General features: G+C 38.2%; 1 protein-coding gene across 2 annotated transcripts in view; it reads left to right on the top strand.

Annotated features, from left to right (window-relative positions):
* The first annotated feature begins 100 nt into the window (after window positions 1-100).
* The window catches only part of abhd17b (abhydrolase domain containing 17B, depalmitoylase), a 26,198-nt gene continuing 8,015 nt past the window's right edge, over window positions 101-18,283 (top strand). Inside the window, exons 1-2 of one of the 2 annotated variants that reach the window (XM_067407669.1) lie at window positions 101-445; window positions 3,004-3,471. In XM_067407669.1, the coding sequence (XP_067263770.1) occupies window positions 3,005-3,471 (467 nt within the window). In that variant the 5' untranslated portion in view covers window positions 101-445; window position 3,004. Of the gene's footprint in view, window positions 446-2,998; window positions 3,472-18,283 lie in introns of both variants that reach the window. The other variant, XM_067407668.1, reaches the window with a different exon arrangement.

Below are 18,283 nucleotides of genomic sequence, written 5' to 3'. Positions count from 1 at the left end.
CATCATCCGTGTGCAGAGAGGACGCGTGTGATTGGTCGAGCATATCTATCCATTAATCTGATTGGCCAATAGAGCGTTCATCGTTGACGTTGATATCCGGCATTCCGCAAGAAAATCAGAAGAAAGCCAGCGTTGGGTACCCGTTGGTATGAGATGAGATCACTCGTACCGGACGGATTAGATTAGAAATCCTGGTCTAGTTATTAGCTTCACGTCTGTATTAACACAGCCTTCGGTTTCGTTTGACTATTAAACAGTGACCACATGTTGACAAGATCGGACGGACCAGAGGCAGGTATTGATGGACTCTTAATCTGGCTGAGTGGACGGAGTGATCTGTTAAAGGGAATCTCATCATATTTGACTCCTCTAATACAGTGACTTCACCAGATCAAAGCGTTTCTGCCTTCACCAACCTTTCCAACTTCGAGGTCTTCTAGCACAGGTAATTAGCTGACCGAGCTAACCAAATAGCTCAGCCTTTTCAATTAAGCTGTTTCATTCGTTAAATAATATAATTAATATGTTAACTGAGCTTGTTTCAGTTAGCAAACACTTTTGTTTCAATTGAGGTCATTGTCATTGCCTACTTAATATAATTTCGTAATATCTATATGTAGATTGATATCGAATACTTAACTCTTAAATATATCTATATTGTCTTTTTAATACTTAAGGGGAAGTAATCTTTAAAAAACATTCTTCTAGACTAGAGAGTGAAATAACAGGTTCTTGTATCCCCCCCCCTCCCCCTCATTCTGATTTTTAATGGAAAAAAGATAAACCTCAGCCAATCATTTGGGATGTCTTTTGTGATATGTAATATTGTGATGGTAATTTTAGCTTTTGCTTTTCCTTCAATGTGAAGTCCAGATGTCCCAAACAAGATGGTTTCCTGCTTAATGAAACTGAGGGTGGGGATTTGATGGTCATGGGTCAGATCTTGGTTTGCTAACAAAAGCTATGGTCAGCCACAGACGTGTAAAGAGTAACCATACTTGAGTAAAAGTACTGATACCTTACATCGAAAATGACTCCACTACAAGTTACAAGTAACCAATTCCAATACAACTTGAGTAAAAGTCTTAAAGTATCTGATTTTAACAGTACTTAAGTATTTTACTCATGCTGAATGTAAGCTCGGAGATGCACTAGTCTTGAGAGACATGCCTGTGAAAATAAGAAATGATTGATTTGTAAGATGAGAAATCAAGTTTATTTTCTAAAATCAAAATAAAACTGAACACCTCAAAGTTGCCATAAATCAAGGTTGACACAAAAACCTTTTAAATGTCTACAAACTCTCAAGTCTCAGTTGAGCTCAAGTGCACAGAAAGGCCATAAGTAAACCAATATCATTCAAAATGGTCTTGTCAATATAGTGGATAAATAAAACAATGTTAAGTAAAATTAAATAGTCAAAGTCTACTGTATGTGCTGGTTTGAGCCTCATCACCAGGTGCACTCATTTCCTCATCTAATAAATAAAACATCTGCGATCAGCAACTACCTGCTAATGCACTCACATTCACGTAAAGTATCCTTGTTGACAAGTTTTGGGTGAGTAAAGGCAAAATGCACAAGATAACGTACCTTCAATGCCCTTAGATGGCCATATCACTGCTTTATAGCAGAAATAAATTGCTGCAGAACAAGTTAGCTGCTATGAAAAATGTAATTTGTTATTGCATTACTCATCACAAATGTATTGGAGTAAAAAGTACATTTGCTTGCTCAAAAATGTAGTGAAGTAGAGAGTAAAAGTTGCCAATATCTTTGATGCTCAGTACAACTACAAAGTAGCCAAAAAGATGCTTAACTAATTACATTTACTCAAGTACTTTACACCTCTGGTCAGCCAGTTAGTTAAGAAAACTGTTATGGTTCTTTTGGTTCGAAATTTATTTGGTCACCTACATGGACTTCATAATAAGGTGGTAAAGTGCTTTCAAGAAAATTCTAGACACATTTTTGTAATATTAGGAAGCAGTGATGTGGATTACTGATATGTTTCCCAGATTTGTAAAACACTGGATACTCCAAAGAAGTCTAGCATTATTGTCTTCTAAGAAACCAGAAAAATGAGGATGTTTTTCAGCTGTCATTACCTATAGAACAAATGATCTGATCAATGATAGCACACGTCAAATCTAACCTCAGGGTGACGTCTGAGAGTCATTATTAATGACATCAAATTAGCACTAAGATAGAAAATATTTCCATTAGAACTAGGGTGAAAATGAAATCTATTTAGTTTCACCCGAGATACTGTTTAGGTTGTATTTGTGTGTGTGTGTCCTAACAGATTGGACATTTAAGATAGATTTACTTTAAACTACAGGGAATAAACAATCTAAGGACATACTCACCTGTTGTATTGGATCACAACATTACTGTTTAGTTCAGTTGAGATTCAATAAGAGGTCTGCATATATTTACTCATTTTAAGTAAACTATTATGGTCTTCTTTGAGTAAAGACATTGCTTGTATATATGGTATGTCTGCATAAGATGATAAAGGTGATGTGTGTAATTTTATTTTATTTTTTTAAAATGTTTTTAAATGTGATCTAATTCTCATCTTACTATGCAGATTACGCTCTTGATGATTCACCTTTAAAAGTGTGGTCCACCCAAAAATGTAAAAGTTACAATTTAACCTTTAGTTTCAAAGCTCAATGACATTCATTATTCTGTGAAACACAAAAGATATATACATATATTTGTGTCCACACAATTAAAGTCAGAGGGGTTCAAAACAACCCCTTTTACTTTCATTTTATGGACAAAAAAAAAGAAAAAGAAAGCGATTTAGAAGAGATTGTTCAAAATATCTTCTTTTGTGTCCCTCAGAAGAAAGTTATACAGGTTTGAAACGACATGGGGTTGAGTAAATGACATATTTTTTATGTATGGGTGAACTAGACACTTATTTTTTTGTATTTTACTTTGTGTTTCCACTCCTCATTTTCCAATCTGCTGTGTTCTTCTTCTCAAGTGAAGGATGAATCACCTGTCACTGAGTGAGCTGTGTTGCCTTTTCTGCTGTCCACCATGCCCAAGCAGAATAGCCTCCAAGCTAGCCTTCCTTCCTCCGGAGCCTACTTACACCCTCATGTGCGACGAGAGCGGAAGCCGCTGGACCCTCCACCTTTCTGAGCGTGCGGATTGGCAGTACTCCGCTCGGGAGAAGGATGCCATTGAGTGTTTCATGACCCGGACATCTAGGGGGAACCGAATCGCCTGTATGTTTGTGCGATGTTCTCCCAACGCTCGCTACACCTTGTTGTTTTCCCATGGTAATGCTGTAGACTTGGGTCAGATGAGTAGTTTCTACATCGGCTTGGGCTCCCGCATCAACTGTAATGTGTTCTCCTATGACTACTCGGGTTATGGGGCAAGCTCAGGGAAGCCTTCAGAGAAGAATTTGTATGCTGATGTGGACGCTGCCTGGCATGCACTACGAACAAGGTGAGGGTGCACCTTAAAGCCACTTCATTCTGGTAGTTGTTTGATGCTGTTCAGACTTCTGTTGTTGTTGTTATGAGTAGTGTTTATCAGGTTTTCTTTTTGTTTTTTGTCTGTTTCATTACATTTCCCCATCTGAATTCACACTGGCCTCTTACCACACTTCCTGAATAGAATGACTCTATTCAGTAGAAGCAGTAAGATTTTTTTATGTTTGCAAATATTGCAGTTTAAAAACACTTTTTCTATTTGAATATACTTCAAAATATAATTTGATTCACATTTATTTGTATAGCAGTTTTCAAAATACTAGTTTCATATTGTTTTATTCTTAGTAAGAAGCTGGATCCAAACTAGAGCTGGCTTAATCTCTAGTTACATTGGGATGGGCCTCCCGAGATGGAAACGGAAAGAAAATAGGAAATTTGCATAGCTGCTGTTCATAACAATTCAAGCAAAAGATAATCATGTGCATTTGATCTGATATAACTGGAGTGTTACGAGTTTATGAGGTTATGAGATGCGTTATGTGAATGCTTGGCTATAGAGATGTCTTTAATCTAATCTAGATTTAAACTGGGAGAATATGTCTGAGCCCCGAACATTAGCAAGAACGCTACTACAGTGTTTTGGAGCAAATGTAAAAATGCTATACCTCCTTCAGTGGACATAGATATTCTAGGTACTACCAAAAGTCCATAGTTTTGTGACCATAAATGGTGTGATGGAATGTAGTGCGATAGAAGATTAGTTAAGTACACAGGAACTGAACCATTTAGGGCCTTATAGGTCAGAAGGTATACTTTGTAATTGATATGGAACTTAATAGGTAACCTGTGTAGAGATGATAGTATTGGGGTTGTATGTTCATATTTTCTTGAACTGGTAAGAACTCTAGCAGCTGCATTTTGGAACTGTAGCTTGTTTGAGGATGTAGAACAACCACCTAGTAATGCATTACAATAATCCAGTCTAGAGGTCATGATTGCATGAACTAGCTTTTCTGCATCAGAAACAGATAGCATGTTCCATAGCTTAGCAATGTTTCTGAGGTGAAAGAAGATTGCTTTTTGTAACATGAAATATGATTTTTAAAAGACAAGTTGCTTTCTAATATAACACTGTAGTCTTTAATTGTAGAGGATGAAACGGTACATCCTTCCAAATGCAAATTGTGTTCTAGGAGATTCTGTATACAGGTTTTTGGTCCAATAAGTAATACCTTATCTTATTCAAAGATAAAAGAAGAGAATTACTGGTCATCCAATATTAACATCTGTCAACTTTAGGGATGCTCATTTCGGTTAACTTTCTCGACCGACAACCGACGCTCGTTATCCGATTATTAACCGTTAACTGATAAGATTAAAATGTTGTATAGCGTATATGATGATAATATGACATATATATGACATTAAATAAAAAAATACAATTGACGAGTGTCTGTGTCTTCCACGGGTTTATTTTAACATGCAAACAGCAGCATAGAACAGATAAACAACAGAACCTGGATTCACATTATCAAATTCGCACCTGCATAATTTAAATAAAAAGGCATAAAATAAATAGGCCTACACTAAATATTTTTCACTTAAATGTTTAACAAATTAAGATGACAAAAAAAAACACGGTGAATCGATTGAAGCTTTGAACAACCGGTATTTTAGACATTTTTTCCGTCAAATAAAAATAGCAGGCCTAACGTTACCTCAAGGATTGTTATTTGTTATGACCACGGACGGTGTACGGTGTCCATTAACTACAAATCCTCACGAAAACTTCAGTCAAGCCAGCTCGCGCGTCAATCTGAGAGACCAGCCTCTTACCTTAAAGTGTCAAATTTCTTGGTTTCTGAATGGACGGTTTTGCTTGATTGACAAACGCTAACGTTCGGCCACGATTTATATACCATCGTCCTGTCCTAAAACGTTAGCACGCTGTGATCGATTGCTTGGAGATCGCGTGTTTCTCTGTTCGAGAGCGCATTTCCTCTTCTTCACATCTGCGACAAAACAGTTGATTATTTATGAAGGAAAGCTCACAGAAACGTGAAAATGGTCTCATTTGAAAGAAAATGTCCTAAGCTAAAAGATGATATATTGTGACTGATTGAAGCAGCCCTTATCAAAAGTGCGGGGGGGTCGATTTCTGTCTTTTCAAAAGTGCGGGGTCGTCTTGACCCCCCTGTCCCCCGTGCCTATCGAAATGGTCAGTACTTCTTTTCGCTCGCTTCATTTTGCTTGTTGCTTAGCGAAATATGTCTGGCACGTGTGAAACGCCCCGCGAGTTAACAAATAAGCATATATGTAACTATATATAGCATATTTTTCTTTAACCATGCAGCAAAAAACAAAAAAAACAAACAAACAAACAAAACAAAAAAAACGTTTAACTGATAGTATTAATCGGTTAAAATTATTACTTTCGGTTAACGGTTAAACGGTCAATGTGAGCATCCCTAGTCAACTTGGATAATTTAGAGATTTCATCTAGATGTGAAATATATATAAATGAGTATCATCAGCATAACAGTGGAAACTAATTCCATGTTTTCTTATAATATTACCAAAGGGCAGCATGTATATTAAAATAACAGAGGGCCTAACACCGACCCTTGTGGCACTCCATAATTTACTGATTTTAATTTGGATAAATCCCTGTTTAAATAAACAAAATGGTAACCGTCAGATAGGTATGATCTAGGGCTGGGCGATATATCGCATGCGGTTGTCACGCGCATTTCATCAGTAAAGCCGGTTCTCTGATTACCGCTAAATCGCCATCACCTGCTTTCAAATGGAGCGGCATTTAATAGACAGAGCCGTAGATCACTGACAAGCTACGCAATATCGCGCTCATTATCGCAGATGAAACGCATTCGATAATGAACGCGATACGTAGCTTGTCAGCTTGTCAGATCTTTAGTGATGTCTTTTTACTACTACTGTCTTTTATTTTATTTTTTTCTCTGTACAGCACAGTGGTCAACTTTTGTTGTGTTTATTTGTGGTTTATAAATAAATGAAATTAAATTAAAATGAAATGAAATGAGTACATCGCATCACAAGTGAACGACGATAAAAACGGGTGCAAACAGGCTCTAAAATATTTTGAGCTTGTCCACTTTCGACCACTTCCAAAGGTAGTCAAACATATTGGACTGGATTGTTTTTGTGGTGTATATGCTCATGTGGATGATTGTGTTCAAACAGCACGCAAAAGTCTGCCTACTCTCTGCCTACTGACCTAATACGTAAACATTATGGGAAGTGTGCTAGCCAGATGGGATTTAAACTTTGTCAGCTGAAGACCCAAGTTTGCTTTCGAGATGAAAATCGTAAAACACGGTTCTCTCTCCATTCCCGAGATCTAACATGCACTTGCCGCTTTTCAAAAAGCAACTCAAGTTGCTGCTCTCCGTGTTTTTCTATCATTGGCTTTCGCTTTCATAAATTGTGAGCTTATTTTGTCCATTAGACTGAAAGTTCTGAAAAAGCCCATACATTAACCCACCCATAACCCTCCTGTCGAAGAAATGAACAGAAGTGGTCGAAAGTGTACAAAAGAGATGGATTAAAACACTAGGTGTAAACGGGTATGTGTCTCCTTGTCTACTTGTGATCCGATCGACCAAAACACATTTTAATGTCAGGTGTAAACAAGGCCTAAGAGTATGTCATGATCTATAGTGTTGAACGCAGCACTAAGATCAAGTAAAACTAGTACTGAGATGCAGCCCTGGTCAGAAGCTAAAAGCAAGTCATTTGTTATTTTAATGAGCGTACAGTTTCTGTGCTATGATAGGGCCTAAACCCGAAAAAAACCCAGATTTTTTTAATAATATAATATAATATAATAATATAATATAATATAATATAATATTTTTATATTTTATTTTTATAATTTTTTATTTTATTATAATATTTTAAGGAGCACAATTGAGCAGACACAACTTTTTCTAGTATTTTAGACATCAGTTAATTAAGCAGAACAACTGTTTGCAATATGTTTATTTAGCTCTTCCTGTGGAAATTTTCAATGGAAGATTTGAAAATTTGCCAATGCATTTGGATCTAGTTGTGGTTTCTTAATGAGAGGCTTAATAACGGCCAGCTTGAATGGTCTTGGGACATGACCCAGAGTTAGAGGTGAGTTAATAATGTGGAGAAGGGGTTCTTCTGCTACAGGTAACTCTTTCAGTAATTTAGTGTGTAGTGGATCTAATACACATGTTGGTTTAGATGCAATATGTTTATTTAGCTCTTCCTGTCCTATAGTTGTAAAACACATAATTAATTCCTGTGATGGCAAAGTTGAATTTTCAGCAGCCAATACTTTAGTGTTGTGTCATGATTTTTCAGAAATCATTATAATATACTGATTTGGTGCTTAAATAAACACCATTATTATAAATGTTGAAAACAGTTCTGCTTATGTTTTTGTAGACAGATTTTTTTCAGGATTCTTTGAATAGAACGTTCTAAAGAAAATAATTTTATTTAAAATGATAATTTTTTTATCAATTGACCATTCAAATCCTCATTTCCTGTGGTAAATGAGTATGGTAAAGGTTTTTTTTTTTTTTCTCCATTTAAAGCACTTATGCATTGTCTCATTGCTTTGTTTTTTTACCGTATTGTTTTTACAATGACGTGTTAAGTTTAATATAGTCTAGGTTTTAAAACCATGTCTTGAGACCTCTGCGTTCCGTTCCGTTCCGTTGATTTTAAAAAAAAGCTTTTCAAGAGCATTTGTCCTTGCGTTGCTATTTTTCAGTCCTTCTGCAAGAATGCTTTTTGTGTGAATAGTGCTTAAAACATGTCAAGTGAACCTGAAACCATTCTAAATATACACAGAAACCCCCCAACTGGTCGATTTTGAAAAGGTGTAGTTTTGCACATCCCAAATACTACCCATTCATATTACTATGAATCTATAAAATAGATCATAAATACAAAATACAGATACAAAATTTTGAATATCTAGCTGGTCTGGTCTAGCCAATGTTTGAGTTTGGTCTTTGGCCCAGGCCTCAGATGTTTTGTTTTCAGGGGTGTATTTTGTATGGTCACTTTGGTATCTGTCGTTTCTTTGTCCTTGTGAATCCCAAGGGCTTGGGGGGATATATATAATATTGCCTTTACCCCTTGGACCCCATCCCCCATCATGTCCTGTGCTTCTTTAAATCCTTTGAAGTCCTTTGGGCTCATATGGTCAAGAGTCATGTTTTGGTTCAAACTGCGGTTGTATTTAGATTTTTGAAGTGTGCAGCAAAGGCAAGTCTTATTTCCTCATAAACGGCTGAATCACTCATAAACGGCTGAAACTGGCTGAATTTTTTCCTCTTTTTTTTTTTTTATTTATTTATTTATTTATTTTTTTTAGGGGCAGTTAGGTATTTCAGACACTGTGGACAAGAGAAACTATCTCAAGGCCATTCGCTGTATCATGTGCCCTAAATTCTTATCCGTCTTTCTGTATGCATGTCATCTGTGGTTGCTGGTCATGAGAAATTCGTTTTGTTAATTGCCTGTACTTCGATGTAGCAGGATGTTGCAGTTTCATCATTCTTGCAAGAAGGAGAATAACGGACACAAAAAGGCTTTGTGTTCATGACCATAATAATGTTTTGGGTAAGTGTGTATAACGGCCGTGTGCCCGTGTTGCTGCTGCATCTGTATAAGTGTGCATGCATGCATGTGGTGTCAGAAAGCACAGCTGATGCTCTTGAACACAGTCCACGTTGTTTGACAAGTCATATCCCTGAGGGTTGGGTTGTAGCTCTTGCAGCAGTCCCACGCTGTTCCACTGGTCACTTTCAATGTTCCCACGCGTTACCATATCAGCCACGGAAGATGCATCAGGCTGGATCACGCACAAGGACACGATTCAGATTAAAGTGCAGATAAACCAGTCTGACTGCCACTCTGAAGAATTTAACTTTACTGTTTTCCTTTGTGATCCTTTGTGTGTTTATGTGTATGTTAGTGTAAGGTGTTTTGTGTGTTTTGAGAGAGAGTAGGAGTAAGTAGGCCAGCCCATCTAAATCTTTTCTTATTCCTATAAAACCATGGCCCCTGCTGGGAGTTTTTTCTTTATTCATAGAAACACTTTTTTTCATCCTTTTCAAGCAAAAGCTTGGTAGGTCGCCACTGTATGCAGTTCTTTCCCCACCATTTTTGGAGGATAATTGGCATTTTAATCTCTTTTGTTAGAGATGGCCTGCTGTTTTTTTTTTTTTTTTTTTTTAAATTGTGCTCGAATAGAGGATCTTGAGATTACAAATTGTGCTTTTATAGCTAACCTATGAGAAATCACAGTGATACCATGTCTCCAAACCTTTTAATTGATACTCCGAAAATTTGTGTAAGGATTCTTTGGACTTTAAATGTTTCACTGCAGTATAGTGTTTTTACAGGCACATATGTCTGTGTTTCTGTGAGGTTTTGGGTTTTCATCTGCTTTTCAGGTTTTGATGGATTAAACATGACTTAAATATAATCCTCCGAACAGCTAGCATAAAGAGCACCTGCCTTTAGATGTCTGTTGAAAATATTTGCCTTGAAAATTCTCCATCTAATCTCAATAGACGAGAGTGCTTATCAGACCATGCTGATTGATTCAGTGAGGCGTGCAACAAAGCTTTTTTTGCTCGTCCCTTTGTAGAGTGGCCAATGGTATATTATTTCCAATCACAAAAAAACAGCTCTTACATCAGGTAGCAAGATCACAGTTTTGATTGTGTACCATGTCCTTTTACTCGGTCCGTGTTTGAGTCCTGATCGCTCTTTTATGTCAGACTGACTGTACATGATTCTGCTTATTACAAGGCTACTTATGGATAAATGGACATTAAATGTTGTTTTGACTTTTTATCATGTGAGATGAAATTCATGAAACTAAACACTGTAGAAACGGTATAGGACAGAAAATAAGTTGTCAAAGGTCAGTTATACAGTGGACATTACACCAAAATATGTAAACTTGCTTATTATTATATGTCAGATAAAATAATTTGGAGATCAAGTATTTTAAGAAGATCTTTCAGGTTGAGCGATGTAGCACAAAAAAAGCAGGTATACCTGGGTACCAATGACTAGACAGACACAAAGTGCAGTTCAATCATGGCACACACTTTATTGTCCAGAGTTGCATTATATAATTAGAATATAAGAAGTGAAACTAGCAGTTCAGTGACTGAAGTACATATAAAGGAATATAAGGTCACTCGTGAGGCCTGCATCTCTTAGAGAAAGATCACATGATGAAAAGAGACGGCACAAGGATGTTTCTAGAATCTCACAATTGCCACTTTAAGACAGAATGTCTTACCTATGGAACATCATTGTGCACATAAGATCTGATTATTGTAGGCATACACACATACACATATATCCTTTTTTTAAACACTTTGAAGTTTTCATACTTTGTTGTGAACAGGAAAACATGATTCTGTTTGAATATGGTCTCTCAAAAATGATGTCTTCCAATCTTGGTTCTTCCTCTAGGGAGCGCTTAGCTAATTGAACAATATTTTCGCTGAATGCTGCAACAGCTTCTGCAACTGAACACTGTAAAACTCTAAAGGTGGTATATCCATTGATACAATTTGGCCCTTAGTGCATACAGAGGTGTGTAAGGAGTTAACACTGTTTGGCTCAATGGGCCATCTATCTTCTGGCTTTGGATAACCCCCACCTCACTATTAGAGGTATTTCCTTCCTCAGCTTAATCAGTGTTTTGCTCCTCCCTGTTATGCAGTAAGGTGAATCCCCATTTAAGATTCTATTCTGAATTGGAGCTTGCCTGCTCTCCTGTAGGACAGTGCTTTATTCTCGATGCGTGTATCCACCGTGGTTAGTAATCTGTCAGAACTCCTGTCCTCGTTTCGGCGATCACTGTAGCTGGTCCAAGATACTTCGGTTCTCCCACCTTTGTCAGTTTCAGGCTTTTGATCAGCATACTCTGTCCTGGAACAAAGGGGTAAGTAGGCTTTTCTAAGGGGAGAGGAAGACACAGAAAAACATCAGCATGTACAGAATTCAGTTTCTTGATGAGGGAAGTTACGTAGTCCTCCTGTATCAGCTCCAGATCACCTAGGGAAGTAATGCCTGCGTGGCCTTTGACCCATGGGGTCAGGAAAGGCCTACCCATTAGTATTTCAAACAGCGATAATTTAGTAGTGGAAGATGGAGTCATTCTTATTTCTGTCAACACCATGGGTAGCAAATCTAGCCATTTCTTTCTGGTATCTATGGAGGCTTTTGTGAGCCTTCTCTTGAGGGTTTTGGTTAAGTTGTTCCACATCAGACAATGACTGACAATGTGGAAGGGTGTGTTGAAATGCCAATCAATCGACAATGCTTTGGCCAAGAGCTGTGTTACCCTAGACGCGAATGGCGTCCCATTATCACTTTCAATAGTGGTAGGTATACCAAATCGAGGAATAATTTCTTTTAGAATCTTTACCACAGACTTGGCATCCTCTTTCGGACATAGGAATGCTTCTGGCCACTTTGAAAATCTATCCACAATTACCAAAAGGTATTTCAAATTACTATTGGCGGCATGTGCGCAAAATCAATCTGCAGATTCTGAAACAGTGCTTGCGGATGCGGCAGTGTGACATGTTTATCTGGTCTGTGCGGTTTTACTTTTGCACATGTAAGACATGCATCTAAAACGAGCTTCGCCATTTTGTGTACATCTGCGATACAATATAATTGATTGATTACTTGTACTACTTTTGCACAGCTTTTGTGTGACAAGCCTTGGTAGTGCCTGAAAAGGTTTATTAATCCTAACTTCAGAAGTGCTATTCTTCCCTTTTCATCTCTCAAGATCCCATCTTTATCTGGGGAGGATCCATGTTTTCCCCAATGCTCCAAGTCAGCCTATGTTGGTTGACTCTGCAGGATCTTAATGTCAATGTTAGGTATATTAGTTATATGCGTAGTCATAGTTACCGGACTCTGGTTACCCACAACAAATGTCGATTTGATTTGGGCCTTTGCTGCTTCCTTAGCGGCTTCATCTGCGTCTCTGTTTCTGCATCTTATTCATCATCCCCTGGTGTTTGACCTTTTAACCTTTTACTATGGCCACTTCGGAGGTTAACTGTACTGCCTTAGTCAATTGTCCTATTAGGTTAGAGTGTGCTATGGGTTTGCCATCTGCTGTTTTAAAGTCTCTAGCTTCCCATGTTTTAGCAAAATAATGCACGACCCCCCATGCATACTTTGAATCAGTGTGAATAGTTACACGTTTTCCTGCCATCAGTTCAGATGCTCGAGTTAAAGCTACTAATTCAGCAGCTTGGACTGAATTATAATCCAAGGCAAAAGCCTCTATTACCTCTCCAGTGTCTGACACCACAGCATAGCCACAAAGGTAGACGCCATCAGAAGGTTTTGAACATGACCCATCAATATAAATATTCTCCCCCCATCCAGGGGCGTATCCGAAAGATCGGCCCTGGAAGAACATGAGGAAGGCAATTCAATGATACAGTCATGATCTGTCGCATTATCTATCATGCCAGCCATACCTAGAACGCTTAATAGCGCAGGGTTGATGGATGCTGTTTGCTTAATAGTGAGGTTTTTGGTAGCCAGCAGGATTGCCTCATAGCCTGAGCGTTGTTGCATTGTCATATGCTGTGTTTGCATATTGTGTAGGATAGCTCCTACCTGATGAGAGGTATAAAGGATCAGTGGATGCGATAAAACCATTCTTTCTGCCATCTGTACAGCCAGAGCAGCCGCAGCTACAGCACGAAGACATGCTGGCATACCTGAAGCTATATTATCTAGTTTCTTAGATAGGTATGCTAATGGTCTATACGTGGAGCCATGCTGTTGCAACAAGACGCCAAGAGCCACCTCTCATGCAAATGAAAATCTCGAGAATAGTCTGATAGGCCCAATGCGGGTGCCGTAGTGATGGCTTGTTTCAAGGCAGTAAAATGTAGCTCTGCCTCATCAGTCCATTTCAAAAAAGTACTTGGGGGAGCTCTGTGGTCAATCAGGTTTCGCAAATGCCTATCATGTATGGCACAATCCGGTATCCAGGATCTACAATAGTTCACTAACCCCAGAAAACTTTGAAGCTGCTGTACAGTTCGAGGGGACTTCATTTTTCTGATCATCTGGACCCTATCATATGAGATCGCTCTCAACCTGGCATTATTATGTGTCCCAAGTATATCACTTTAGAATGGACCCACTGAAGCTTGTCTCTCGAGGCCTTCAATCCAGATGGGCGAGCACATTGCAGACGATGATGGAGGCCTTTTCACAGTCCTCTTTTGTCTCCCCGGAAACCAGGATGTCATCTGCGTATTGAAGCACACAAACTGTGGAAGGCAAATCAGTCATTTTAGCCAATGTTCTTTGCACTGCTGCCGAGAAAACGGCGGGTGAATCAATGGAGCCCTGAGCAAGGCATGTCCACGACATTTGTTTACCCTGAAACGTAAAAGCTAAAATGGGCTGAGTATCTGGATGTACAGGTACAGAGAAGAATGCTGCGCAAAAATCAATAACCGTGAAATTTGTGCGTACACGGGATAGAGTTAACAGTTGGAACGTCAGGGACGATCGGTGCCAACAGTGTTATCAACTGATTTATAGCCCTTAAGTCCTGGGTCAATTGCCAAGTTTTTCCATCAGCCTTGACCACTGGATTCACAGGTGTGTTGTACGGCGAATGTATTGGTACGAGTACACCCTGCTGGATGAAATTATCAATTAATGGTTTGATACCATGTTCCGTATCTGTAGACAAAGGATATTGTTTAATGTAGACTGGTTTGTTAGTCTTCAATTTAGCTTTATAAGGTTCCATGTCTATGAAACCTGTGTTGTCATTGTATTGTGACCACAATGATGGGTTAATCATGTGATGTACCATCTGAGGTGTGTCAGGCTGTGGTGAGACAGGCTGTGGTTCACTGGGCTTCTCCCATGTAGGCAAAGGATTCACTGAGACCTGCAAACTGGACTGGAAGGAAAACACAACTTGTTTATCAGTAAATTTAATATCCATGTTCAATTTATGCATATCATACCCCAATAAATTAATTAGAGTTCCTGTTATAATTGTAAATTTATGAAAAAATGGTTTAAATCCAGGAGCTCTTACTTCTACAGGAGGTGTTATGGGACATGCAATGTCAGTTCCTGATATACCCACAGAGTTAACTACTTGATTAGAGATTGGACCCTCATAATGTGCAGAGGTCACTGATGTCACATCTGCTCCCGAATCCAAAAGGAACGTTTGTGGCTGACCATGCAACATCAATGTAATATAAGCTAAATCTTCACTATGATTTGAAAATGTTAGGGTCATCATTGATAAGTCGGAACTGACTCCGACTGGGGAACTCTGGCTCCCCTGTTGTTGGTTATCATGCTCTGTAGTGGGATACGTGGCTAATGGTGGTTTATTTCTCTGTTGTTGTGGCTTCACCCATTGCTTCCTCCGTTGGTGACCTTTTAATTTCATACAATCACGGCGTATATGACCTTCTCACCTACAGTAATAGCAGACTACTGCTGAGTTTCTTTGCTGGGTCAAGGGTGGTTTTACTTCTGCTTTTTGGTCATGCACTATCCCTTGAGGTGTCTGTTTTGCACCGATGCGTTTGACTAAGAAAGCTCTCAGTTCCTTAAAAAAGGTATTACGGTTTTCAGGCTCTTCCCAGTAATAAACATGGGGCGAGGCAGCTGTGCTGGACATTCATTGATTAACAATGTCTCAGTGACATATCCTTCCAACGTTCTTAACAGAACTGCTCTGTAATCTGCCCCTGTAAGGTGAGCATGTTTTGTATGCGTTTGCAGAACAGTCACGAATTTACCAGGGTTCTGAGGAGAAGGCAGGCTTTTGCATATTGACTCCATATCAGACATTTTTAGTGGTTTCACAGATATCGCATTTCCAGCTCTTAGCCACACCATTGCATTCTAACTGGGCGCCTCAGTTTCGCTTCCCCTTTTTACAACTTTCGAATCATTCTGCAACTTTTTTGGTTTTATCACAGAAGGTGCAGATGGTTCAATACCCATGCATTAGGGTGGGGGGGTTTTCTGCTACGAGTGCTTTTTTCTGGGCTACATAAGCAGCTATCTGTTTCTTTTCTGGCCCCTCATCCCAAATTTTCTTTATTTCTTTCCAGACATTGAAACTTTTTGTCATATAATCATAATCCCATTGCGGGTCCCCCCATCCCTGCTTCACTAAACGTTTAGCCAATTGCATATTTTCTTCTGTAAACGAACCCTCTCGGGGGTATGATACTTAAATTTGTGGTTTCATTTGTTCTGACCACCCTGCCATATTACTGTCATAGGGTTCAGTGTAAAATCCCTGATTGTTTCTAAACATGAATTCAACTGGCGTTTCATTAAGTAGTGGTCTAGAGACCAAACCCCCCATCTTCCACTTCAGTGTTAGTAATTGATTTCAGTGTTAGTAGCGTACGCAAATTTTTCTGTACTCAATTGCCCAACCTCAATTGCCGTACATGCATCGTATAGTGACGTGGGTGATGGTCCTATGTTAGGCTCACACAAGACTTTTCGTCCTGATCGCCTCTGTCACCTTCTTTTTTGGGTGTTTTCAGCTAATTTTGGGCTCTCGCCAAATTAGTCCGGCTCCCGCCAAACTGAATTCGGGTCGCCCCTAGAACACCTTTTTTTTTGTGTCACAATATATCAACATGCAATAACAATTGAAATCGTTTTCATCAATATCAAATATTAAAACTTTTTTTTCTTTTTTTTTTTTTTCTCCACAAATTAGTATACGCTGCCGTGATCCGAAGTACAGTGTGATCAGTACTGCACTTCCAACAACCCCAGTTAATAGCTTAATCAAAGCTACTGTTGCCAGCCGTAGTGTCACAACAATGGAACTGATAGTCCACTAACATCTGGTGATTAAAACCCAATCCTCACGTTAATAGTTTATTAAAACTACTGTTGCCAGCCGAAGTGTAACAACAATGGAAAATAAATTCCACTAACAATTGGTGATTCAACCCAATCACTCTTCCGCTAATAGTTAAATAAAACTACTGTTGCCAGCCGTAGTGTAACAACAATGGATATATTCCACTAGCTACTAGTGATTACAAAAAAAAAAAAACTCTCGTATTTCCACGAGATGTTATAATAGGATCCAACAGGGGTAAGTGCATACTTCATTTAAGAAATATCCAAAAACACTTACCCCCTTTTCCGTAGGTCCTCCGATCCCCGGTGTGCTATTCTCTTTTCCCAGTTTACAGGGAGAATCCCCCCCGTTTCGCGGACGAGCCCCCAAACTGTCAGATAAAATAATTTGGAGATCAAGTATTTTAAGATCTTTCAGGTTGAGCGATGTAGCACAGAAAAGCAGGTATACCTGGGTACCAATGACCTGACAGACACATAAAGTGCAGTTCAATCATGGCACACACTTTATTGTCCAGAGTTGCATTATATAATTAGAATATAAGAAGTGAAACTAGCAGTGACTGAAGTACATATAAAGGAATATAAGGTCACTCGTGAGGCCTGCATCTCTTCAAATGATGAAAAGAGATGGCACAAGGATGTTTCTAGAATCTCACATTATTATTATTATTATTATTATTAATAATAATAATAATAATAATAATAATAATAATAATAATAATAATAATAATAATAATAATAATAATAATAATAATAACAATAACAATAATGTTGTTATTGTTGTTTAGATCAAATTTTTTCCCTCTTAACCTAGTAAATAATTGTTAGTGGTGTATCATTACTGAAATTCTGGCCAATGAAAACAGTTGGTTTTTTTTTGTGTTCTGGCTGATATCATAAAGGTAAATGATACACAAGTCACAACAAACATGTTACATGTGCATAGTAACTAATTTCAACGTTTTTAGAGGCCACAATGAAACTGAAGTAGCGATCGATCTTTCATATTGTGAGGTACATTTAACATAATTTGTACTTTTTTGATAATCTGTTACAAGAACTTGCTTCTATTCATTGGGTGTTAACTAGATTTTGAAATGTGCTCTTTCAGTCAATTGTGAAGGGCGGGGATTAAATGATTGGAGAAGTCCTGCATAGAGAGAAGTCTGTCATTTTCACCAGAATTATTATTATTATTATTATTATTATTATTATTATTATTTTTTGCATCACCATCACACGCCGTGCTTCTCATGTGCACAGCGTCGACCAATACTGAGTCACGTTCTGACGTAGAACCTGGGAGCGCTGCACTGTCTACAATGTAAACCGTATAAAAGAATGACAGGGTAGAGAAGAAATTGTTGAATAAAGTCGTTATTTTTATTTTGTTTTTTGCACAAAAAAGTACTCTCATCACTTGAACCACTCTGTAGTCATGTAGACTATTTTTAATGATGTCTTTACTACCTTTGTGGACCTTGAAAGTGGTAATTGCTGTTTATGGAGCGGTCAGAGAGCTATAGGATTTCATCAAAAATATCTTAATTTGTGTTCCGAAGATGAATGAAGATCTTACGGGTTTGGTACAACATGAGGGTAAATGGTTATTACAGAATTTTCATTTTTTGGTGAACTAACCATTTAAGAGTTAAACTTTTGCCATAATCTATTGCTGTCATTTTAATATGGTGCTCAATTTTGATCTGGCTCTTAAAATAGGTGTAAACAATTTAATATCCAATACCAATATATTTCCCAATCCCAATTCCCAAAGATTTCTCAGTCAAGCTCGAAGTATAATGTTTGTTTTTGTGAGTGCACAAGTTCAGTCCCAGCCACTGCTACAGGCA

This window comes from Chanodichthys erythropterus, chromosome 13 (genome assembly GCF_024489055.1).
Source record: "Chanodichthys erythropterus isolate Z2021 chromosome 13, ASM2448905v1, whole genome shotgun sequence".
Lineage (NCBI taxonomy): Eukaryota > Metazoa > Chordata > Actinopteri > Cypriniformes > Xenocyprididae > Chanodichthys > Chanodichthys erythropterus.
Note: the sequence above shows the minus strand (reverse complement) of the source record. Positions and strands in the feature narration are given on the sequence as shown.